The sequence below is a fragment of the Agelaius phoeniceus genome, chromosome 1 (genome assembly GCF_051311805.1).
Source record: "Agelaius phoeniceus isolate bAgePho1 chromosome 1, bAgePho1.hap1, whole genome shotgun sequence".
In the NCBI taxonomy this organism is placed as follows: Eukaryota; Metazoa; Chordata; class Aves; order Passeriformes; family Icteridae; genus Agelaius; species Agelaius phoeniceus.
Genome location: NC_135265.1, coordinates 101419814 through 101445045, shown reverse-complemented (window position 1 = coordinate 101445045; position 25232 = coordinate 101419814). Strand labels below are relative to the sequence as shown.

Genomic DNA, 25232 nt, shown 5'->3' with positions numbered 1-25232 from the left:
CAGTGATCCTTTTAAAGTTTCAAGCAGGTGTTTATCTAGAGCAGTTTAATTTAGGCATATGCATGATTTTGTTCACTTTATAGAAATATGTACAGATTTCGAGTATTCCTTATCTTGCATTTTGATGAAAGGTTTGATCATTTGGAAAAAAAGAATTCTGAAGTAAGGTAGTCTTTATAGGCCTTGGATCTCAAGGCAGTTTCATCAGACTCCACAGAAACTCAGCCAGTAAAGGTGAACACTGTCCACATTTGGATGGTGGAGAGCCCATGAAAAAGTTGATGAATTGGATTATATCACTAAATGGAGAGGTAACTTCATACCAAGAGATAGAAAATTTGTGTGTGTGTACATAACATACCTATTACCTTAGGCTTTTAATTGCATAATTCTACATGGAGAAGAGGGAAGCTCTGATATGCTGCTTGCTTATCATTTTTATTTTAAGGGAAATTCAGGCTTACCTCAGTGGGTTGATAGGTAAATGCTAATTTTCATATGTACTAGCATCAGTACACATAAAGCATTTTATTCAAATTCTCCTAGCTTGCAGTTGTGGTAGAATTTAGAGGGGGAGGAATTTAAAATACAAAAAAAATAATGCAGAAGATAATGTATTGTCACAATCCCTGTAGTGAATAGATACAGAGTAGTTTACAGTTGAAGCATTTTTCTTCTTCCATCTTCAAGAAGTATCACAGAAGTTGGAGCTGTTTTCATGACATGTTGAAGGTATGAATTGCTTGCTCATATGGATTTTCTCATTGCTTGAGGTCATTGGATGCCTTATGGACTAAACTGTACAGCACTGTATTGAAAGAACTATTCCTTTTAAGTGAAGAAAAGCATTAAAATGTATTAGCATTAATTCTTAAGAAAAAAAGGAGATTCGTTAATACCACTAAAAATGATTAATCAGCAGCAGAGTTGTTAAACTGCATGAAAAGCTCTGTCACTTGCTGGTGACCAGCAAGTTTGACTGGTCACCAGCTCTGCACCTTTGCTTTCCAAGTTATTTACACATCAATGAGAATTCACTAATTTTGGCTTGCTGCCATGCAATGCAGTTGCTCAGCTGTATTTCCTGCTAGTAACCTTTACTTCCATTTCACAGTGATTTCTGGGCACTAATTGTTAGATCTCTAGATGAACTTACCTTGAATCCATTTATAGTTTGGGAAGAGAAAAAGGCATTTCAAGGGAGGGATTGATCAGATAATAATCTAATATTTTTTTGTAATTAGATTTTAAACATTTGTGTCAGAATGATTTTAGTTGTGGCATTGCACCCCACATTTGATTACTACAAGATTCAGCTCTTTGTGCTACAGTTGCTTAAAATTGTTACTGATGGTGGAGTTTTGCATAATGTGCAGGGTTTTAACTCTCAGTGAATGTAACATCATGTAACATCACTGTTCATGATTATAGAAAATTTTCTGTATGGCCCACAGCACAATTTTCTCTGCTTATCATTGTTAACCCCAAAATGATCAAGTGAACAGATTCCAAGCATAAACTTGGAATATGTAACAAAAATATTTAAATCTGGGGTCAAGATTTTCAAGTGCCAGGTAAATAAAAAATTTATATTAAAAAAACACCATAGTGTACACTTAGAATAGAGGAAGCTGTAGAAAAATTACAAATTTTTTTGCATTGTATATGGATAATATGGCATTGGTTTGTTTAGTTTGTAAGTAATCCAAATACTTCTGGAGTATTTTTCAGTATAAAGCATGACTTTGTAAGTTACCATCATGGTTTCAATAACAGAACAATTATCTGCTAAGATTTATTTCTTAAAATCTGATCGTACAACTAAAAACAAGCCAAACTTTAATAGTTATGTAGTGTTTGTATTTTTTTGTCTGTTGATATTTTGAATTTTTGAAGTGCAATCTATTCACTCAGTATTTTCCAGAAAGGCACAGAAAAGAATCATAGAATGGTTTAGGTTGGAAGGGACCTTAAAGACCATCTAGTTCCAATCCCCATGCCAGGGGAAGGGACATGTCCCACTAGACCAGGTTGCTCATGGCTCCATACCCATTCAACAGGTTCATGGCAACAGCATGCCATAAATTGTCCATTGTATACTAACACTAATTCAGGATTCCATAGGCAATTGAAATTACTAAGAAACACAGATTTTGGCAGTACTGGAAGTATTTTGCCACAGCACAAGTTTTTTGTTAATCTTTGGCTGCATGCTCTGTGCAGTTAACAGAAGACAGCCATTGGCTCATGCTGCAAATCACATAAAATTTCAGAGATAGCATATGGAAAGTATCCAAGTTAAACTGGAAAATGTGGGCACTTGACTCAGTGACATCTTTTTCTCTTTTCAACTTACCTTCTTGCAGGGCATACAGAGAAGTAATCTGACTGTTCCAGAGAGCTGTAAATAGCAGAGAAGGTAACTGGGGCTGGGGAAGCAGTATGGTAAAGGCATGAAGGGAGCCTGAGGAGATTCACAGATTAGCAGGAGGCTATTGTTTGCTGACACAATAGAAGGAACAGGCTCCAAAAGGTGTGTGGATGCCTGCCATCTTCTGCCTCCTTTCCCTCTGCTGGATTGGACTTCCACAGCAGAAACAGCAGCTCACCATGATAAAGTGGAAGCATGATGAAAGGGATGCCCAGGTGCCCTCTCTCCCCTGAGACAGTTGCACTAGTCTCTGAGCTGGAATTGGGTGATGTTTTCTCCAGTCATGCTCTTACCAGATCCAGGCTCTTTTGGCAACTGGAAACTAATTTCTTTTTCTGTTTATTTACACATGGCTTGCAGCATCTCAAGCCAGAATTATTAAATTAGGTGAAACAGTACAGTTTGGAATATGTTAAATCTTTTTCTCTAGTCATGGGAAAGCTCTCTGGTACTTCTCTGGAAAGCAGCAACATGCCTTTTGATTTCTGTAAGGCTAAACCAGTGGTCCTGACCCACAGATGTGGATGCAACATTGCCTGCAACAGCCCTTTGCAGTGTTCCTGCTGTAGTAGGAAGCTGCAGCCCTTGTGCCCAGGATAGCAAGGGAAGCCATGGTGTGCTGTGTGCTTCACCTGTCATCACAGGCAAACACAGTGATCCCAGGTCTGATAAATCCTGCTCCTCCTAGTCTCTGATACCAGCCATCCAGTTTAGCCTTCTTCATCCCTCTTCTCTGTACCTCTGCCAATTTGTGTTCCTTTATCTTCAGGGGAGATGACCCATATTGATTGTGTTTTCCACAAATTCCTACAATGTTAATATTTTTCTCTTTGTGAGGAATACCTTGTTTGATATGTTTTGGGCCTCATTTTGGCAAGGTGGAGAGGGCATATCCTTGTTTAGTTTTGATTTGTTTTCATGGTCACTCTGACAGCTCATGGTCATTAGGAGATGAAATATTTTGAGAAATTAAGCTTTCAGAGGGGAGGACTCTATGACACATGCAGAAGAGCTGCATCTGAGATGAATATACAGCTCATGTTTAGGCATTTGCTATTTTTTTCATAGTTTCTGCAGCCTCAATAAAATTATATGAAAATAATTACATTGAATAAATTTCTGTCTTGCACTCTGTGCCTTTTACAGACACAAACCTTGAATCTTTCTGAACATACAGCTGTCCATTCCCAAACACACTGTAAATTGTTGCATGGACCACAAGCATGTGAATGGTACTGAGGAGTTTTAACCTAGCATAGTGTAAGTCATTTGCATGTTCAGACAGAGCATCCTTGTGTGCTTCTTCCAAGCTCTCCTCTTTGTATACAGTGTTACAGTGGTTTGTATTTCTGATAAACATTTTGCAGGGTTAGCCTTTTTAATAGCTGGTTTTCCCTACATCAGCAAGCAGCACCCTACGCTGTCTAAAGGTTAAAAACAGATTTGTCAATGAAAATGTATAGTGCTTGATTTTATTTAAATCAAGTGTTCTCAATTAGTGTCCATGTGAAAGAACTATGTAATAGAATACAATAGTCATAATGTATCTAATGATCCTTAAGTGGCAGATTATGATCATATCTTTATTAGTGGCAGTAATTGTGGTGACAGTGTTGCTGACAGGTTAAACCATTTCTTACGACAATAGCTTTTGTGCTGTTGCATTGGGATCAGAAATGCAGTTCCTGAAGATTTGCATATTGTGAAGAATAGGCTGCAAAGACATGGAAGCATAATCTTGTCATTGTGTTTAGTGATGTGGGTGGCAGATTGTGTGTAGCTGTTTCTGAGCAGGAGGAGTCTGCATATGGGTAGGCTTAAAGCCCTTTAAATGTTTTAGGATTGGTAGGCAAATTGGTTGACAATGTAAATGTTGTTGTAAATTGTTAAATATTCCAAGCAGCTATAAGCTTTCTAAAACCTTCTCAATGTTTTAAAACATACAGTGCAGTGTCTGAGCAGCTGCATTAGCTGAAATTGCTGGATTAAACCCCTTTTGCACTTGTGCTATTCCTAACCTCAGACACTGCTGTGGTAGTTCTGCATAGCATTGTGCTGCATCATTGGGGCATTAGAATTTAAAATTTTAAGGAGGTTGCGAGGCATCAAGCTAGAATGGGTCTCCTTAAAAAACAAACAAACCAACAAACTAGAAAAACCCAAACCAAAAAACAACCAAAACCAAGCCTACAATTATGCCGATTGTACAGAAACGTGGCACCATTGTTAATAAGTGTGAAAACTTAAACCCAGTGAAAATGTTACCATAGTTTAGGAAATTTTCTCACATTGTGCATTTTTATTGTAAAAACAAACTATTTCTTTCCCAAAGTATGTGAGAAAATACTGATTCCTCAGTAACTTATTAAATGGCTTGTTCCAAAATGTCTGCAAGTTCTGTGGACTTTTCAACCTTTCCCCCTTCTCCTTCGTGCACGAATGCTTTTATCACCTTTCACCCCAAGTGAAATGATCCTGTGAGAAATATTTGCTCCAAAGAATCTAATCCATGTTATACAAGCAGCCCAGTAGATGCTAGAAAAAACTTTTGGGTTTTAGTAAAAATAAGATCAGTAAAATCATATGGGTTTGAATTTCATGAACTCATTCTGTCAGAACAGTATTTGAGACTAGCAGTGAATAAAGTGAGTAAGTAAACAGTAGAAAAAGAGAAAAAAATAGACTTACTTTCCAGGAGATTATCACACTTGAAGATTGTATTTCCCCCTCTGCCACATAGGTATGCAAATGGAATAGTGTATGTCTAAATAATGTAATGTATCTGCTTAGTCTTCATATTGACCATTTTCTCTCTCCAGAGAAATAAATAAATTCATGTCATGAAAGCCTAAAGTTTAATTGTAACATAAACCTTGTTGTGGAAAGGACCACGTGGGTCAACAAGCCATGTCTCTTCAATTATGAGCAAATATGTGAAAGCTATTTAATCCAGAGATCATCAGCTTTGTACAAATATACCCTAGAAATACTTATAGGAAACTTAAGATCTAACATCACAAAAAGCCAAGCAGAACATGACTCAACAGGTATTTGTTACGAGCAGATATATAGTTTAAAAAATTAGATGCATAAGGAGAAAAATACTAGGTTGTTGTTTATTCAGTAAGTTTTGATATTTTATCTGGATTCGCTAGTCATGCAGTCAAGCAAAAGCTGTATTTCTGTGGTAAATATTATTTATGTAAATCAGGTTGTGAGTGCACGAGGCTACCAACTTACTGGGAACATTATTTCCTGGAGTGAATTTTTAATGACTGCTCTTGTGTGTAATTGCATGTTGGGATCCTTAAACAGGGTTAAGAACCAGTTACAGAATTCCCCACTTCATGCTAAGGTAGTTGTAGGCAGTGATTTTCTATATTTGTAAGAATTTTCTGTGGAGAGATACCACTAACGATTCAGACACTCACAGGAATTAGAGCATAACTTTTTAAACATGTACTTCCTTTTTCTTTTTTGGAAAATCGACCATTTTTGGGGTGGCTAAAACTTAATTTCTTGAGCAGAGAAGTTAAAACAACTGAGAAGAAACTAAAAAGTATCTCTAAGTTTATATCAAGATAGAGGGGCAATACAAGGAGATCACAGGTCAGATGTGTTTGGGGTAAATGTAGAGAAAATCTGGCTCAGCAGAATGTTGGGGTGGAGGCAGTGACTGTGAGAGTCCTGCTCGGAGGTGTGCCTTGGAGTTAAAGGTGAGGTTAAGGCACATCACACGGATGTTCAGTGTCTCACAAGTTGGTTTTCCTTCAAGTTTTTTGTTCCTGTCCAGCTAGTGAGATCCTGATAGTTGACCTGAGCATTTATTACTATATGCAAAATTTTACGTGACATACAAAAGCTTTTACAAACTGCAGACAGATGATCTGGCTTTGCTGTTACAGCTGTGTAAGATGTTAGTCAGCATGTTGCAGAGAATCCAGGACATGTCTCCTGTATAAGTTTTACTCCTTTTCTGAAAGTGGTAACTTCAGCTATAATTCTAGCTGACTTCTTTATTTATTGATTAATTCACTTCTAAATTAGGGCAATATTAGCATGTTTTGCCTGGCTTTAATCTGTTTAATTCTAATGACTCCCCTAAACAACTGATTAGAACTAATTTTCCACTGCCTTAAAATGGGAATGTATTATTTGTTAAAGGGGAGGGGGGACGGGGGGGAAAGGAAAGTTGGGGAAGTGCCCTTGGAGTGTCCAGCCAAGTGAAATTCTTCATAAACTGGGATACTGACAGAAAAGTGCCTTTTCTTTTGCCAAAAATGTAACATATCCTATAATACTGTTGTCTTGCAAATTCATCAAAAACTTATCCCTTTTGCTTATTGCAAATGCATCTGTGTCATTTTGTTTAACAATGTTACTTCATTGTAATATGTAAGACTATTTAAACCACAGGAGATTGCTTAGTCTTTTAAATGCTATTAGGACGTTGCTGGATTCGTGTTAGTTTCAATCAGCTGCTTCTGCCTCTGGTACCAACAGATGGACCTGTGTGGAATGATGCCATGTGAGTCTCTCTTCACAGATAAGGGATTTTCTAGTCAGAAAAGACAAGAATAAACACTGAAATTATTTTACCAGTAAGGGTCTAAAGGGAAGCCCTGAGCTGATGGGATGGTCATAGCAGAAGTTCTCTGTTCCCTCTGCTTTCTCTGGGAGATGGATGAGGAATAACTAGCTTGGATTAGGAATAACTAGCTTGTATCAAAGAGGATTGTCTTCTTTCTTTAGTGTAATCATACTGCAAATCTGCTTTTCACCTGATGCTTTTCTACACAGGCTTCCCAAGGAGCATCTGGCTCCTGCTAGATCTAATCCTCCCCTTCACAAATGCTTTCTCAGGGCTAAAGGCTATCATTGTCATTTCTGTAGACTGCTGCCTGCAGTTTTTCTGTGAAAAACTTTTCTTTTTCTTCAGACTATTATCATAAGCCCACAGCCTTCTACTCCATCACATCAGCTACTTTCTCCCTTTTGCTGCTTTCTCCCTTTTGGTCCCTGTGCTGCACAAAGATGGGAGAGGAGTGGGCACAGGAGAAGTTGGTTTGTCAGGTGAGTTACACAGTGGCAGCTGCCAAGTAAAGCAGTATGGCTTGGAAAACAACCATGTCAAGGAGCCAAGGACCTATTCAGAGCTTTGCCAGGCCTGTCAGCATTGCCTGACCCTCTTCTGCATCAGTGAATTTGTCCTTAATCGATGGACATGAAGGCAGTTCGGGATCAGGTCCACAGTCACTGTGCAAATGCATACCTCATCTTTTCTGGCATGTCTCCCATCCTGCTTGTTAAGACAGATGACCCCCTCTCAAAAAATTGTAATGACTTTTTTGAGGTGATGGGTTTAAAGAAAAGGATGAAAGTTAGATTTGGTTTGGAGTGTGATATTCACTTCTCTGCAATGTACATGCTGGTTTTTTCCTAAACCCTTAGTCAGTATTTTTAACACAGAGTAATATTTTTTTTTTTGGTTCCTGGTTCACGTATCTTATAAAACTCCAAATGTAGCCTTCCACAGAGTTTGTACTTTTGTGTTAATATTTGACATCTACAGAGAGAGAAACTTACCAGTAATTTATGACTAGAGAGAAAGAATTATTTTTCTTGCATGCCTATGCAGTTACAATTAATTTTTCTCTTTTTTTTCCTCCCGAGTTCGATGTGAGGTGGAGTAAAAACTCAACCACTAGTGAGTTGCATATCCTGATTTGCCAGCAGTAGGCTACATGAAAAAGAGAGGTCAGTGAGGAGAAGCAGAGATCAGGGCACCAGTGTTACTCACCTAGTACAGTGCCCATACTTGAGGGTAGTGTCAGCAGAGAGTTCAGAGATCCCTGTGAAAGTTGACCCAGGAAGACTGGCAAGCTGGAAGAATCTCTTTACCAGTGGCTTAGGTCCCTCCTATGTTTTTGATTACCTCCATCTTTCCATTTGTTCTTTCTTAAAAAATGGATCCAAAGCTCAAAGGAGGCCATGTAATGGGAAGATGGGCTGCAAATGGTCTGCAGGGTTGCTGTACAGAAACTTTCTCCACTTTTACCTAGTGTTTGCCAGAAAAAGCTCTGCATCAGTCCTGCTCTGGATTGGAGGGGCAACCAGAGCAGGTCTCTTTAGCTGCATCTGTAGGAGCTCCACATTAATTCTTTCTGGGGTTTTGTCCCTTCTTACTCCAAGCAGAACAAGGCACAAGAAACAAGACTGACTTTGTGGCAGGGGGTGGCCACCCAGTGTGATTTCAGCTGGGCTATCAGTCCTCCTCCATACAAAAATGCAAATACGGCCTCAAGCAAGCAGCTTGTGCTCCCCAACATTCAGCCTGAAGCTCACAAGCAGTGCATCCTGAGGTGGGAACTCAGAGAGGAAAGCAGGAAGTAAAGGTGTCTCCAGTTTCCCTCCAGGAGGGTTTATGCTGTATTGCCTGGTTTCATGAGGCAATAGCACCAAATTTAGCACAAAAGTAGAAGGCAAATCTCATTTTTCACACAGATATCCACTCAGTGTGTAGCTATATTTATAAATATATGCATATATAAATGTGCATATATAAATATATGTATAAATGTGCTGCCTGATATGAAGGGGCAGAAGCAATGTGAAATACCTCATCCTTCAGGAACTCAAGGAGGATCCCACAAGATTTCCCCTCAGAAGAGAGGGTAAAACCAGGAAGAGACTTCTTTCCTTTGTCCAGGGTTTTGTTTTTATTCCTGTGGACAATTTGTACTGGAACTTGGTTTGGTGAAGCAGCACCACTGCCACGTTTTATAGAGTTTTAGATTTATCTGTGTGCAGAAGAGACATATTCATATATGATAGCTATGGTTTCTCTCTGGAAAAAAAAAAAGAGCTGTGTCCAAAGGGGGTGAAAATTTCTCTTTTGTTTATTATTGCTTCTAGGATTTTGTAGTTCAATTATGTTGGGATAAATGCTGTGTTTGGGAAAAGCAAAGGGGAGGGTTGGGAATATAATTACAGCTAAAAGTTCTTTCTGGGCACAGGTTGCTTGCATATCATTCTTGAACTGTGTGATCTTTTCTCAGGAGGAAGAGACCCAAAGGGGTCATGGGGTTTTTCGAGGGGGAGAGAGGAAATGAGAAACACTTTCCCTCTTTTGGAGAAAGGTAAAAGCAGGATATACCAGGATCATGTAAAATTCTGTTTATTGGCACTGAGCCATTTCAAAGCTGAGAACAAGTCTGCACCAAAGATCCCAGTGTTAGTACATGAAAGAGGAAAATTGCTGGGGAGAGGAGGGGAAGAAACAGGGCAGATTCCTGCAGACTGACTGACACTAGCCAGGTTTGGGACTTGGTCTCAAACTGAGGTATTTATACAGGTAATGAATATGCTGCACACATCTTGGGCATCATAAATTACAGCTTCTGACACTGAAGGACTATGAAAATTCAGACCCAGTTAGTGATTTCTAACCAAGCCATTCAGTTTTGGGCTCTCATAGTGCTGTGGCAGGGAGCAAACATGACTGCTCTTCACAAAAGCTATTCATCATATGTCCTGTGTCTGACAGCCTCCAAAACCAGTAGTCACCCTGAACTGTGCTTCCAAACCTATCTGTATCTGAGTTGCTTTTTGTCTCTCCAGACAGAAAAATGCCAATAGGAAAAAAAGCAGTCTGTCCTAAAAATGCAGCTCAGAAACACTTTAAAAATGCATATTTTGACTTGGCAGATCCTGTCAATCCTGTAGTGTGTTAGCCCAGCTCCCCCCACCTATGTAAGAGGGAAGATGAAAACAGCTTCCAGGGTCAAGATCGAGCAGTACCATAAAACCACATATCTGGCACTTGAATTTCCTAGTCTCCTGAAAACTCCACATACCCAACCACAGGTTGAGCAGTACCTGTTCATTTTCTGGGTTCTGCCCTTTTCGCCTTCCTCTGATGTGTGCTCAAATTAAGACAGTACCAGTTTCTCTTACTTGATTCAGCATTTCCCACCTGAGTAAGGGAGCCATTGAAAAAAAACAAAAACAGCTAAACTAAATCCTCCTGCTTGTAAAATCTAGTTTCTTTTTGCTATATACTTTCCAACACATTTTAGATTAAAATACTGTTTTGTTTGATTGAAGCTGATGGCAATCTCTCTTTGATTTTAGTTGTGACCAGGATTTTGCACACGTATGTATCTGTCAAAATATTAATTTTTCAGTAAGCCATCTTTGAAAGTATGGGGGACTATTTGGAGATAAAAGCTGAAAGTATTTGGGGACTGCAGAGTAACATCCATTCTTTTTCTAGTGTTCTTGTGTCTCAATGCATCATGTCTAAGCAGTGCAGGTGGTTTCTATGCAGGAGGAGTTTAGGACGAGCCAGGTGTTGTACTGCTGCTGCTTTTGCACTGAGGTGCCAGTTTGCAAGGCAAGAGATTTGAAGCAAAAAGGAATACCTATAGGGTTATCTAGCTTGAAGTTTCATTTTAGGATCTAAAATGGAGGCAAATGAAGGAACGGAGATAGGGTTTCTTGTCGACATTTGTTGTTGTAGTGATATTAGACGTGCTTATTATCATGTTCGTATTGCACATTATCATGAGCTGTTTGGGTAGCTTCATTTTCTGGTTCAGCTGATGCAGTTTGGAATATTCAAAGGGGAAAGACGGCCCATGTGCTGCCGTGACTACTTGTGTGGCAAGGGACATTTTGTTGGTTAAGCAGTCGAGGCAGGGTGTTTGTGCATATGCGTGCTCTGTGTGTCGGGGTTCACGCGGGCAGACCCCGGCCGCTCCCACACGCCGGTGCCAGGGGCTGGCTCCCGGCGCTGCTCCCGCATGTCGGTCACGATGGCAGCCATCACCTGTGCCAGCCTGGGCAGCCGGCAGTGCCAACCCTCGCTCCGGTAGCGGCCAGGCTCTTCCAGTACCGCCGAGGAGCGCGGGGAAAGGTCGGGAAAAGCCCCCCCGGTCCCCGAGCGCGGCGTCCCGCAGCTCGCTGCCCCTGCGGCAGGCCGCGGGCGGGGGTCCGGAGGCCGCAGGTCCCGCGGCGGCCGTGCCAGCTCCGGGTTTTGGCGGCAGCAGCGCGGCCGGGGCCGCCGGGCGGAGCGGGGCGGGGCGGGCGGGGGGCGCGGACCCCGCGGCACCGCCCGCCCCCGGCCCGCAGGATCCAGGTAGATCCGTCCGGCTTTTACCTTTCTCCTTCGGCTTCCCTGCGCGTTGGGCTGGTAGCGGGGCTGTTTCCTGGTCTCGCAGAAAGAGGCAGTGCTGAGTTAGGAAGACAAAAATAGACCTTTACAGAGAAATATAGGGATTGTGTGCGCGGTGGGGAGGGAGAGCGGAGAGCGGCACCCGGCTGGTTTCCAGGAGGAGCCCTTTTCTCCCTCTCGTTGCATGTTAGGCATTTTTGCACAGCTTTCTCCCCCCACCCCCTCCCCGCCGGGGCAGGGTTACCTCTGCCGCCTGCTCTCCGCATCTCTGGTGGGGAGCGAAGCAGCCAGCTCCGCTGCGATCGGAAAGCGGCCAGAGACCATTTTATGTGAGCGAGCCGGGTGGGAAGAAGCGGAGAGAAACCGTCGCAGGGACACACACGGATATAAAGACTTGTCTTCTGCCTCCCCCCCGCTCCCTCCCCCTTGTAAATACTAAATCTGAGAAGGCAGCGATTTGACATCCACCCTGAGCAGCGGCTATGGGGTGTTTGGGCAACAGCAAAACGGAGGATCAGCGTATCGATGAGAAAGCGCAGCGAGAAGCCAACAAAAAAATAGAGAAGCAGTTGCAGAAAGAGAGGCTGGCTTATAAAGCGACACACCGCTTGCTGCTGCTGGGTAAGGAGGAAGCGGCAGAGGTGGGGGCCGGGGCGAGCGGGGCGAGCAGGGGGCAGCAGCCCCAGCCCGCCGGGAGGGGAGATGCGGCGTGCGCCTTGGCCATGAAAAATGTGGGCTGCTCTATTGAGCAATAAGCGAGGCGTCCACAGATCGCCTGAGCCACATGGATGCACACATACAGAAATGCTGCCGAGGTGGGAGATGCTGTCGCGTCCAAAAAAAACCTTAAAAAAAAACCAAACCAAAAAAACTCTCTGACCACCCAGCCTGAACCATGTATCACAATGTTCTCCCTTTCCTTCTTTCTCTTTTAGGGGCTGGTGAGTCAGGAAAAAGCACTATTGTGAAACAAATGCGAATCCTACATGTCAATGGATTTAATTCAGAGTAAGAATTATTGACACTTTGTGACTTATTTTTCCTTAAATGTTGGAAACAGGTTAACACACAGTACGCTAGGAAATTTCTCCTCTCATCCCCTATGTTTTGGTGGCTTGACACTGTGTTGTGAGGGAGGGAGGGGAGTGAGAATAAGGAAATTGCTGCTATTGTATGTTTGCATTTTCTCCTTCTGGCCCCTTTACTGTATTTTACACTGTTGCTACTGCAGCGCTTGACAGGCCCCTGTGTAGCAACAACATGGCGACTACTTTTTACATAGAAGCAAATAACCAAATATTGCATCTGTCTGTAATATAAAAATACATGTCAAATCATAATCAGATGACACTGTGTGCTGTTTTTCCGGTGCTAGGGTTAGCATAAAACTGAAACTAATTTTGCCTATTTGCTAGAAATCCTCCTGTTTTGTGGGGCTACATCATTTTCTCTCTAAAAACTCTGCCAGAAATCATTATTAATCCATAGCATTCATTTTAGATATTTGTTGGCCTTCACCTACGTGTTGTTAATTTAGAGCATGTTTACATCATGCTGTAGAAATGAAAGAATGACTTCCAGTTCCATCAGGGGAAGCTTTGCAGATGTGGCTGTGATTGAATGATTTAAAAAAATATATTAGGGATGAATGTGCATTGCTCTTTATACTGTGCAAGAAAATGGATAAGGGCAAAATGTATTTGTCTTGCCTTTTTTTTTACTATTAGTATGTTTTAATGTTTGAAGAGCAGATAAACAAGCGATCAGTGAAAAAAAATTAAATGCAAGTGACTGAACTGCTTTGGAAAAAAAAATCAAAGTGTTCATATTTCTGTTTTAATGCAGAGAAAAGAAACAGAAAATACTGGATATTCGGAAAAACGTTAAAGATGCGATTGTGGTAAGAACACACTTTATACTGTTCTTACATGCTTGTTTGTACTGGAAATTATAAGGATTATGCTTTCCAAGATTGTGATGAGAGAAATCCCATTTTGCTGATCAGATTGGATTATCTTCTATTGATCCTGTATCCAGATTAATGTGTTTGTTTTTCTGTTTTATCCAATTCTAGACTATAGTTTCAGCTATGAGCACTTTAATACCCCCAGTTCCATTGGCCAACCCAGAAAACCAATTTCGAATGGACTACATCAAGAGTATAGCTCCTCTTTCTGACTTTGACTATACACAGGTAAGAATAGAAACCACTGATTTATTCTGCTCGAGGGGGAGTATGTTGCTTCACTTGGATTTACTGAAACATTGGGGTTATTTACTCTTTGGAAGATGGTCATAGAAAGTTCTTATGCCAGCATCACCTCTGTTAACTTTCCTACAAGACTGTGGTGGTTGCACCTGTTTTAGTGGTGCAAGGTTTTGTTGTTGCGCACTTATTTGCTAATATTTCTAAATGCTGTTTCTGCATTTAGTCCTGTTCAAATTTTCTGATGCAATCTTACATATTGACACATCAAATAAGACTTTGTTGAAAGCTGATTTCCTACGTGGAATTAGATGCAGGATGTTAATCTGAGGAGTTACTGTCTACCTGCAGAAAAGGATATAAGAGGAAATAAAAGGCTAGACACTAAACAACACTGGCCTCAGTGTTGTTTCCCATACTTACTGCACTTGAGAGTGGAAACCTGCGTAAGCAGTGGTCAAGTGAGGTGCTTTGCTTCCTCATGTATTGTAGTTGGCATGGGCAGTGGTTTGCTTGTATGTAAATGTTGCTTTAATTTGATATGGGATCAATGTGGGACTTGTGTGTGGAGGCTGATCTTTTGTATACAAATGAGAGATACTTTTCAGATAAACTTGCATAGGCATCGTACATTATTTTTATCTTTTTATGTTATTATTTATAGGCATATGCATAGAATGTTTCATTTTTTATGCATGACAAGAAAGCAAGTGCATAGACATTCTGAATTTTATTTTTGCTGTAGCACAGTTTTAATTTACCTTAAAATGGTACTGAAAGCAATTTGTTATGGATACAGTAAAGACTTAAAAATATCTTCGTTTGTTGGCTAAACGATTGTGAGTTGTACATGCTATCAATACTGCCAAAGAAGCCATTTACAGTAGAGTGTCTTTAGGTTATTATGGCTTCAGGGTGCAAGGAGGAGAAGGGGAAGAGTCCTTTCTTTGTTATATGACTCATATTCTCTGATGTGTGGTTTTGCCTCTGGTAAACCTACCACTTTGAAGGTTCAAGATAAAGAAAAATTATCAGACATCTTGTACAGTTAGAATTTAACACAGAATGCAGATGTTTAAAAAAAACGACTGCATGGTACACCCACATATTGCATAATTGCTCAATTGGTGGATGTAAGTTAGTGAAAATGAGAAACTCTTTAGAAATGGAATGTGAGCTTGACATGAAGTATTTGTGTTATGCAGGTATTACAGTTCTGAGGCATTTGTTGTTCATTTTATGTGGATTTTTTGTCTTGAATTTTGATCCTTAGAGGAGTAAAAAAAAATGGTGATACATATACTTTGCAGTTCTCTATAGTACATATGTTCTTTTGAGATTCTGGGATAAAAGGCTAAAGTGGACTTTTCATAGTGCTGGAGATGTTTTCATTTTATAATTGCTTTCAAATTTTCTCCTTTTTCACAGAAGCTGGTTATATCTAGTCAAATTTGATTCATGGCTTGGTATTTTATATAGAGGAAAATTTAACCTTCTTGGAGGGGAAAAGAATAGGACCCTGTGGACCTTGAAGCAATTAATAATTCATTTGAAATCTCAATTCATAGTCCATTTTGGTTTAAAATAAAAATATTAATAAGTGGTTTTTAACTAAATAGGTTTTTCTGAAAATACCATCCTGTTATTTAAATAGTGTCAATTATTAGTCCTAATTTTAAAAAAATATTTAAGAGGTTGTTACAAGTTTAAAAGAAGAAGAGAAATCTAATGCTGATTTAGAAGTAAATATGTTTCTGTGTCACTTTCATATTTTCCCTTCTGTTTTCATCTCAGTTGAATTCATAGGTTTAATATTTGTAAAATGTAAAGTATGTCAAGATTTTTGGGGGCTTTTAAGTTTTTTTTGGTTCGAATGTTATTTATCTCCAGGAGGATTTGTGAGCAAGGCAGATTGAAAAAAATGCTATTGTGCTTCAGGGCTTGATTTTACTCCAGTTTAAGCCAATGATAAAGTAAAATTAGGTTTCCAGCTGAAATAAATTTTGACCCATTTAGTATTTTTGGATAAGGACAGATATAAAAATAAATACTTGGATAGTAATCAGTCAGGCATCCTCTGCTAAGCAGTACTGATTCTGTAATTAAAAGCTGATGTATGGATTAAGGCCTTCTGAGCCCAAACCAAGAGTTTAGCAGCAGACATGCAGGACTTTAGGGCTAATCATCCTTACTTCAGAATAGTTGTGAAGGGAAAAATGCTGATGTAGGCAGTTCTGGGGCCCATTTTGGCACGTTCTGTAGAGTGACAAAGGTTACTGTCCTTTGAATGAGGGAAGAGGCAGCTTTAGGGTTTGTGACAGTATGAATGGTAATGAGTTGTTAAAGACCCTTAGTGTTGCAATTTGAATTACGGATGTGTCATTTTTTTGGATGACATTAGCCATGTAACCTTTGTCATAAAAATCGATGTGTGTTAGTTGAAGATGGATTTCAGATACATTGCATGCCAAATGTGGGAAAATGACTGCACCTTATCAGGAGTCTTTAAAGAGAGATTCCTGATGAAATACAGAAACTTCACTGATGGCACAATCTGACCAACACTCCTGGGATGCATATTTGTGACATATTGGGTGTGCTTGGACAGACATTCTAAAATTGCATACAAATTAACTAGTACACATTTAATTGTGAAAATTACCCTTAAAATAGGTGGATATGAAAATACTGATTTCCTGTGGGTGAAATCATACTCTTAATTGCAATTTATGACTGAAATTCCAAGAACTTGAGTAAAGGTGGGGACTTCATATTTAGACTGAAATATTCTGGGTCTTTGTTTGTCTGTTTTTTTTAATTACATACCTCTCTATAAAATGTAAGTAGAATGTTTTCTTTAGTAGTGATACAAATCTTAAAACAAATGTTTTTCTCTTTACAGTGCTTTAACATTAGAGTCTGTGGAGTGCCCTCCACAAGAGTTTTACTTAGTTAAAGAAGATCATTGTATATATATGATTTGGTTATGCTAACTTGATGGTTCTTTTAGTTGGTATAAAAAATTGAAAGCTTTCTGGATTTGTTTTATAATTTTTACATAGTCTTTCATTACTTTTATAAAAGACTGTACAATTTTTACAAAGTATTTCCTGGCTGACTGATGTGTTCTAATTCTATAAATCATAAGAATTAGAGATAGAGTTTTCACAAAATTGATAAATAGAAATAAGTCAAGTGTCCACTGTATTTTCTTCCTTGAAGTTGTGACAGGAATCAAGATAAATTTTTGTCTGACCAGATTAGGTATTATCTTTGCTCAAAGGTAGAATCAGTGGAAGTGCTTTAACACTGGAATTGTAGCATGCGTGCCCTATCAAAAAGGATTTTTTTATTATTTTTGGCAATGTGATGATTGATATTTGCTAAAGTTAACAGGAATTGACCTGCTGCAATTTTAATCCTTTATTGATGGGAATTTATTTTATCCTTTGTGAATCAGGGTGAACATATTAAGGCCATATTATGCTGGTAGCTGTGGTGTATCAGCTAAGTTGTGTTTACTCAAGGTCAGTTGTCTTTGTTAAAGTTCTTGAATTTTCTAGGAACTACAGAGCTGATCAGTGTATAATTCCTTTACCCCTTGTCTTCCCTGAAAATGTAGCCAAATGAAGTCACTTTGCATAAAATATGTCTTGAATGAAGCTCATCTGATCAGTTTTGTGTAGGTTTATAGCAGGTGATGGTCACCTACCCCTGGGCTGCATTGCCAAGTGTTTGGCTATACAAACCAGTTACCAGCAAACATGAATTATCTGCTTAGTAGAGAACATGTAAACACTTCACAGGTTTTAGGGAAAGGGGAGAGTTTTCAAAAGATTCGTCTTCCTTTGCGAGGAATGTTTTAGGGAAGCAAGGTATTTTTTGGAAACTTCATAAGCGGTGAGTTGTGTGAATGCAGTCCCTTGTGCTGATTTTAGTGTGTGAGTTTTAAATATAAATTTTAAAGCTGTTTTATTAGTCAGGCAAGCTCTTTAATTTAGCTGTTAAGAATGAAATGTTAATGTGGGCATTGACAGGGAAAGTACTTTAGATTAATCAGGTCTGCAGTTTGCTTTACATTTTCAGATATTGCAGTTTGAGTTCTGTCTAATGACTTTAATTTTCCTTCAGGTTTTCTTTTTAAAAATCAGGGCATCACATTCATAATATAAAGACATGATAAAGAAAGATAAATACTTCCTCTCAGAATTTGAAGTTACATAGACTTTTGTTAAGCATTCCAAATTTTTCTGATACCTGGTATTCAAATTCCATCTTGTGTTGATGCCTAGAGGTAGCTGCTTTTCACAGTGTGCATCTCAATGTTTGAAGCAACTGAAAATCTTGCTTAGGTGAAGTGTAGTGTTGGGCTGTAGAAAGTCTTTATCCTGGATTAAAAAAAAATTGATAAGTATGGTTTATATATGGTTAAACTTGCTTGGGTTGTACAGTTAATCCTGTCGCTTTATTTGACCACAAATTCTTTAAGTTTCCCTTTGATGTAGCCCAAAGGAGTTACAAAATAGCATCACCTTACATTTTCTGATTTTCACTTAACTCACAATTTTCCCATCTTTTTTGTGAGTGTGAAAATATACATTTTACCTGAAAACAAAAGAGAGAATGCAGAGAATATTGTGACTCAAATAGCTTCACTTGATTTTTCTTTCTATTTAAATTTTTACTTTAGGGCTTTGTTTACCATTTTGGTTAGAATGAACACAGGTTTTTATAACTACCTGTAATTGCAGTACTTAACATTACTCAATATTAGTATCAATATTAACTTTTTTAAATTAATTAGACTTAAAAAAATGAAGTGATTTGTGGTGTTCTGTGATCTAAGATGCACATTGGTAGATTTTCATATTTACATTAAAACATATTTTCATATTTAAACAAACACAGAAAGTTTTTGAAAGGCCAGGCAACAATAAAGTTGTGTTGGTCTGGCAACCTTATTACTGCCCTGAATTAATAACACCTGAAGAGCTAATGAAGAAGGCTGACAGAGAAGGACAGCTGGAAACACATATGCTGTTACAGCTGTTGGCAGCTCCTTAGTCTTCATACAGAGGTTAAAATTGTCCAAACTGATGCTGAAAAGTAGAGGATATTAGGGAGAAGAAGCAATCAAGTAACCCATGAAATGTTTTTATTGTGGTAGCAGGTTTTTTCATGCTGTACACTATGCATTAACAACACATACTGAATTTGAGCTATTTTCATGTGAAGAGCAGATTCTGCTGAAGCCCAGCTATAGTTTTTCTTCCTTATGAAATACCTGTTTGCATGCAGATATGGCTTAAGTTGTCTGCTTTTCATTAAATCAGCAAACTGAGTCCTTAATGTTCTGATTAGTCAGTGTTAAAGTTACAAGCATTTCATACATGAGATCCAAAAAAATACTTCTTTCTTGTTATGTGTTTCTTGTTATGTTGTTCTTGTTCTCTGTAAGCAGTGAGTTTGCTTTTGATGGATCAGTCAATCCAGTTGTGCTTTCAGAATTAATCAGTTATTATTTTAACTGTGTAGTTTCAAAAATATGAGACTGGAACTGGGATCATACTACAAACAAGTATAGAACAGTTTGAGAGGAGAGAAAAAAAAGGAAAAAAACCCCAAAAATCAACAAATCTCAAAAATCAACAAATCTCAAAACATCGTAACTTCTCAAATTTATAATATATACTGGAACTGTAAAATTACAAACCTGTACCATGGTTTTTTTTAATTCTTTTATCTCCTTAATAAATACTCTGACTTTACTGAGAACAACTGGGAGTTAAAATTGGAGTGGTTTGTGTATAAAGTACAACTCTTCTGTGAAGCTCAGGACTTCTTGCTTAAAATACACAGTCTGTGTTTGGTATGGTGCTTGCTTTAGACAAAATAACTGATGTTCAAGCATAAAACAAAGTAAGTTTTCTGCTATAGTAGAACATTGTTCTGTAATAAAAGTGTAACATATATCTTCCATCCCTTGTTCCAAACTCACTGACCCAAAACAGTTTATAGCAATGAGAAGTAAAGAATTAAATTTGTATCCCAGGAAAGGAGCCCAGGGATCTACTTAGGCCCCCAACAATTAGCAGTAGCAATACTGGGACTGAGAGAATAAGAAATCCTGTACATGGTCACAAATGATCCAAAGTTAATAAATAGGAGTTGTATTCAGAAAAAAAATTAAAGAAATTTTAAAAAAAATTTAAAAATTTTAAACATCTAAAAATATTTTAAAAAGTTAAATATTAACTTTTGTTTCTAAGCCTTCCTGTCTCAATATTTTTAAGAACAGATTCAACTTTGAAGTATCTGGAAAAGGTTCACTTTTTTCATAAGTACTTTGCATTTTTAGAATATTTTTTTTTCCTAGTTTACAGTGTAAAATAATTAATTCCATTCTGAAAAGGCAATTATTTTAGGAAGTCTTATGAACAATGGTGCTTGTGAATGAAGTTCAATGTTGCATTAAGTATTACATCATCATAGTAACACCAAATTAAATGTTTGTTGTATACACTGAGTCTGATTTCCCAGTTAGTGAGGTGGTATTCACATTTTATCCAGCCTGACTTATTTATTATCATCACACAACACAGAGACTTTTATTGTGAAACTGGAAAGATATTATCATTTATTATTATTACTGCTGCTGCTAAGTAAAACTTAAGTTATTTCCGTGGTCTCCAAACCTGTTGACATTTTCTGGTATTACTTCCAAGTTTTGTACCTATTAATACAAATTAATTAGAGGGTTTTTTTATAGTGAGTTCAGCATCCAGTCAACTACTGCAAAGTATTAATAATAAATCCACATTTTGCCTCTTTTTGCTACAATTTGAGATTAAAAGTTCATATACTTTTATTGCATTTTATTAGGATAAAAATATTTTTACATCTAAATTTGGATATTAGATTTGATGGCAACAGAAAGACTAATAACTTGAATTATCATTTTAAGTAGGAGTGACTGATTCTCCTCACAGAACCAAAAATGTATTAGAGGATCATTTCTGAACATTAGAATATTTTTGTTCATCAAGTATTTTTCAGTGTACACCCTAATTTTGAATTAAAGGAAGGCAGAATCAATAGGTTAAAGCCTGTACTGCCATTGTCCTGGCCACAGACTTGTGAAAGACACAGATTTATTTTAAAGTGTGGTTGCTTTTGGGGTCTGCTGTTTTGAATTCTTTCACAATTGTGGCTGCTACCGGGGTATCTTCTGAAAGCGATCGTGCGATGCTGAGGTGGCAGCAGTCCTGTGCCACCCTAGAAGGCCAGGTTTGGAGAAACAGCCAGTGGAGTAGCACTGATCCCTATGGTGATGCTTGAAAGAGGTGTAGGAGCCTGGCCAGAATCACAAACTGATCCTGATTCCCAGTCTTTTATAAGGCAGGAAACAAAAGAAGTTCTTGTCATTTTTACCACTACTGTTGAGGTGCCCTGAAATCTTGGTAGATTTAATTATCAAGGAGTTCATGTATTAAGATTTGACATGAACATCAAATGATGGCAAGAAATTCACTTGTTTTTCTGCTTATGTGTAAATCAAACTGAATTAAAATGGAAGTAAATGTAAAGAAGTGCAAAAAGTAACCACACTCTTAATGAAGACACATTGTCCATTTAGTCGAAGGGTGATGACATTTCAGGCTTTCAAAAGTGGCAGTTTTCAGAAGAAGGATATTGAATTTTTTTATGAATTGCCACTATTTATAAACTACATAAAAACATATTTTCCATCACATCCAGAAAAAAAGGCAGATGTAGCAGAGTATGGTTCAGAATTGCCTTTATTATCAATTAATTCTTTCAATCTCTAAAGCCAAAGATCACAGGTTGATTTTCTGTTTTTGCCATTTTTGAGTGCTCTGCAAAAGTAGTATATTTACTAGTCAGGGAGAATCTTTGTTTTCTGCTTCAGTGATCATGATAAAAGTGTACAGATCATGAATAAATCATTACATGTATGCACCTTGTCACTGAAGCCAGTGGAAACCTATGGAACAGAGACTATCACTTACTCAAATAATATTAGTGTCACTATTTAGTGTTCCAAAGAAGTGAGTGTTCATCTGCACAGCAGCAAAGAGCTGCAATCCCCTTTCTTCAGCACCTGATGAGATCACAGCTTCTCTTTCTGCAGCCATGTTGAGCTTAGCCCTTTGCTTGTTTTTTTCGTCACCTCCATAGCTTCATCCATGGCTTGTACTTATTGTCAACATCAGATTACCTCTTTTAATGTCAACAAAGACTGCATACACAGACAGGATATTTTGTTTGCAGAAGGTAGCAACCTGAGCTGAGGAACAGAGAACAAGCTAAATAGTGTGAACAGAAGACTCTATGTATACCTTGCATACAGTGAAATAGATAGGTTAAAAACCAAAAGGTATTATGAACAATTTCTTTCCTCTGAGGATCTAAGAAGCTCTTTATAATAAATATAAATAGGACTGCTAAAAAGCAGATAAAAGGCAAGAAAAATGCACATTTGCAGTTAACTGCTAAAAGTTTCCATAAAATGTTTATGGTTTTGTTCTGTCACTCTTGTCATATAGTTTGTTTTGCTGTAGTTAAAGAGATTCAATTCAAGTTTCAGGGCCTTCTCTTTAAAAGGAGTCAGGAGGAGAATGTAATTTGTACAACACAGTTTCAAGTTCATATTGCCTTTTACTTTGGGAGCTTGTAATAATTTCTTGGAACGAAGCTACCTCTGGTTGTAAGCATGCCAGCTATCACATGAAGCATGCAGATTAGGGTTTCTTGCTTTAAATCAGTGGATTAATTTTGGCTGGTTTAAAGTGTACTCTTGTAATTAATCTACTAGTATTTGTTTTAAAAACCTAAGCTGGATATTTTGAAAGGATATTTTTCCTTAGGCAAGATAGAATATTGGAATTTTTTCTGCTATGTCGACATTAGATATGAACTTTGCCTTTTAAATCTTTTAAAAGTAAACATTTTCTGACACTTCTGCCAATTCATTACATTTGAGTTTTCTTGGTGCTGTCAGTAGGACTTAAACATATTTTAATGCAAATAATTATCCCACTGTTTTGAACTGAAATTGTTTAGCAAGATGAAATAGGCTAAAGATATGCAAGCCCTCTTATCTCTGTTAATTTGGTGAATGCTTTTTGATCACGTCCACCCTCACTTCCAGAGGATGTTAAGTGACAGAGCTGTGCAGATCATTCTTTTCTTAACATACACCCACATACTTTCTTTCATAGGAGCTAAATAATACCAAATTTAAGAACTGTCAGGTAGGAAAACAAGAAAAGGCAAAGAACAGTTAACTAAAATAGTGGAACGTGTGTCCTTGCTGCCTTCTGTGCAGACAACAAACTGCCCCTTGCCTGCAAACCTCCAGCTGCCACAAACAGCAGCAGGACTTGGTTGTCAATCAGCTCCAGAGTGCCTTTGGTGCAGGCTGTGTGCCATGAGGAGTTACCAACTCCAGGCAAAAAAAAACCCAAACAAACAAAAAAAGAAAAAAAAGCAGAGGAGAAATGTGAATGAATAAACTATGTAGCAATATGTGGTCACTAGAGGAAGAGGTCAGGTGTCACCATGTGCTACTGAAACCATGTCATTAATTACTAGATTTCCACCAGGTATCACAGCAGAGTGAGTCTTCATGGTAGGATTTGTAGCTTTTAAAACGTGCATGAGAATATTCTTTCTGGCAGATAGGTGTCCTCTAACTTTAGCATTTCTTTCCATCTCAGGATGTCAGTGCTGCCTGTTCCTTTTGGGAAAAGAAGACTTACTTATTTAGGATAGCATACTTTTAGCTGAACAGTAGAGCTTTTCCCATCCCTAGAATTAGCATTTCTAATCACTGTTGTTATCTGCTGAATTTCTCCCCAGATTTTAACAGCAGCAAACTTAACATGCTAACCAACAGCAGTGTGGGTATTCATGGACCAAAAGAATAATTAGTCAGGGAATGTGTAAGTGAGAAATCATAATCAAAAAATAATTTTAGGGACTAAAAACCATGTCACTAGAGGAAGATGGCTGTTGACATTTCTGAGAGCCAGCCATTCAAACTGCAGAGGATTTTCACTGGATTTTAAAGAAATGAAGTATTAAATTTCATCCTTGGCCTTCAGTTCTATAGAGCAGGTTTGGATTCTTCTCACTGATGAATGAAAGGCTGGCAAGAACTATTATATTCCATAAATACAGAAGTCATCCTAAACAGCTATATTCCCAAGGGTCTAATGTTGCAAAGGCTTAAGCAGTTGGATATATATGGACCTAAATGCACAGCTAGTACTGCCAGCACAGCATTCATGCAGCTGAGCTTCCGGTTATGCAGTGATATTAATATAAAAATCACAAATACTTTCAATTGAAAAACAAAACAAGCAGATCATTTTTCCCTGTTAATTTTATATTTGGGAGGTCGCTGAGCACTTTTATGGATTTTCTTGGGGGTGGGTAAAGTTGTGTAGGTTAGAGATTGGCACAGAACTTGAAATAAGCAAAATCCTTTTCAGATAAGTGACAGTTCTCTGGATGCTATTAAGCTGTGAACAGTAGGTCTTTTCAATCATTGTGATTCATTTTCATATTGTGGGGTTTTTTAATAATAATATCTTTAAAAGGCTTGCTGAACAGTAGGCTGCAGCAGCATAACTTTCTGTGCAGAAGGAAAGGTTTTATGCACAGTGTCCTAGATAATTTACCTTAAATTGATTTGCACAGCTCAATAAAACCATAAGAATACTGTACCAGCTCAGATCACAGGTTCATTTAGCACCAGATCTCATCTCTGATCGTGACTGATAGTGAAACAGGAGAAGGACCCGCACATAGTAACCCGCACATTGGTTGTCCTAGTCTCTACAAATTTATGGCTGAGGTTTTTTTGGCTGTGAGTGGTATTTTTGAATTTAATAATTTTGGTAGCTTTTTCTTCCAGGAATTTTTTTTTTCCCCCCAACCTGTGTGAGCTTTCAGTTAGGGCAGTGAGTTCTGCAGTTAAAGTATGTGTTGTATGAGGAAGTGCCACTTGATTGATTGAATTGATTTGGAGGTTTTTGTTTGGTTTGTTGTTTTTTTTCCCCTCCAAGCCTGCTGCCCACAAGTCTTCCCTAGTTTCTCTATTAGAAATATTTCATCTTTCCTACATTGCACCCCTCATTGCATATCACGTACCTCCAAATATTTGTCTTTCCACTTAAAGAGTCTCTTTAACTTCTCTCATAGGGCTTGTTCTGTGTCTTTGCTCATTCTTGTTGCCCTTCTAGTTTTACAAGACCCTGTTGGCAGCGAGAAACCCAAACTACAAAAAGTGTTCAAGGTGTTGTTTTCTTTTTCATTATCTAGTCTTTTTTTATTGTGGGGTGGGGGATTTTGTTGGTGTTTTGCTGTTGGTTTGGTTTGGGGAGTTTTTGACA

The 25232-nt window shown here is 38.3% G+C and overlaps 1 protein-coding gene across 2 annotated transcripts in view; it reads left to right on the top strand.

Annotated features, from left to right (window-relative positions):
- The window catches only part of GNAL (G protein subunit alpha L), a 184505-nt gene that overhangs the window by 55432 nt on the left and 103841 nt on the right, over positions 1–25232 (top strand). The window contains exons 1-4 of one of the 2 annotated variants that reach the window (XM_054649605.2): positions 11741–12227; positions 12542–12614; positions 13452–13506; positions 13681–13800. In XM_054649605.2, coding sequence (XP_054505580.1) covers positions 12089–12227; positions 12542–12614; positions 13452–13506; positions 13681–13800 — 387 coding nt within the window. In that variant the 5' untranslated portion in view covers positions 11741–12088. Of the gene's footprint in view, positions 1–11740; positions 12228–12541; positions 12615–13451; positions 13507–13680; positions 13801–25232 lie in introns of those variants that run through there. The other variant, XM_054649513.2, reaches the window with a different exon arrangement.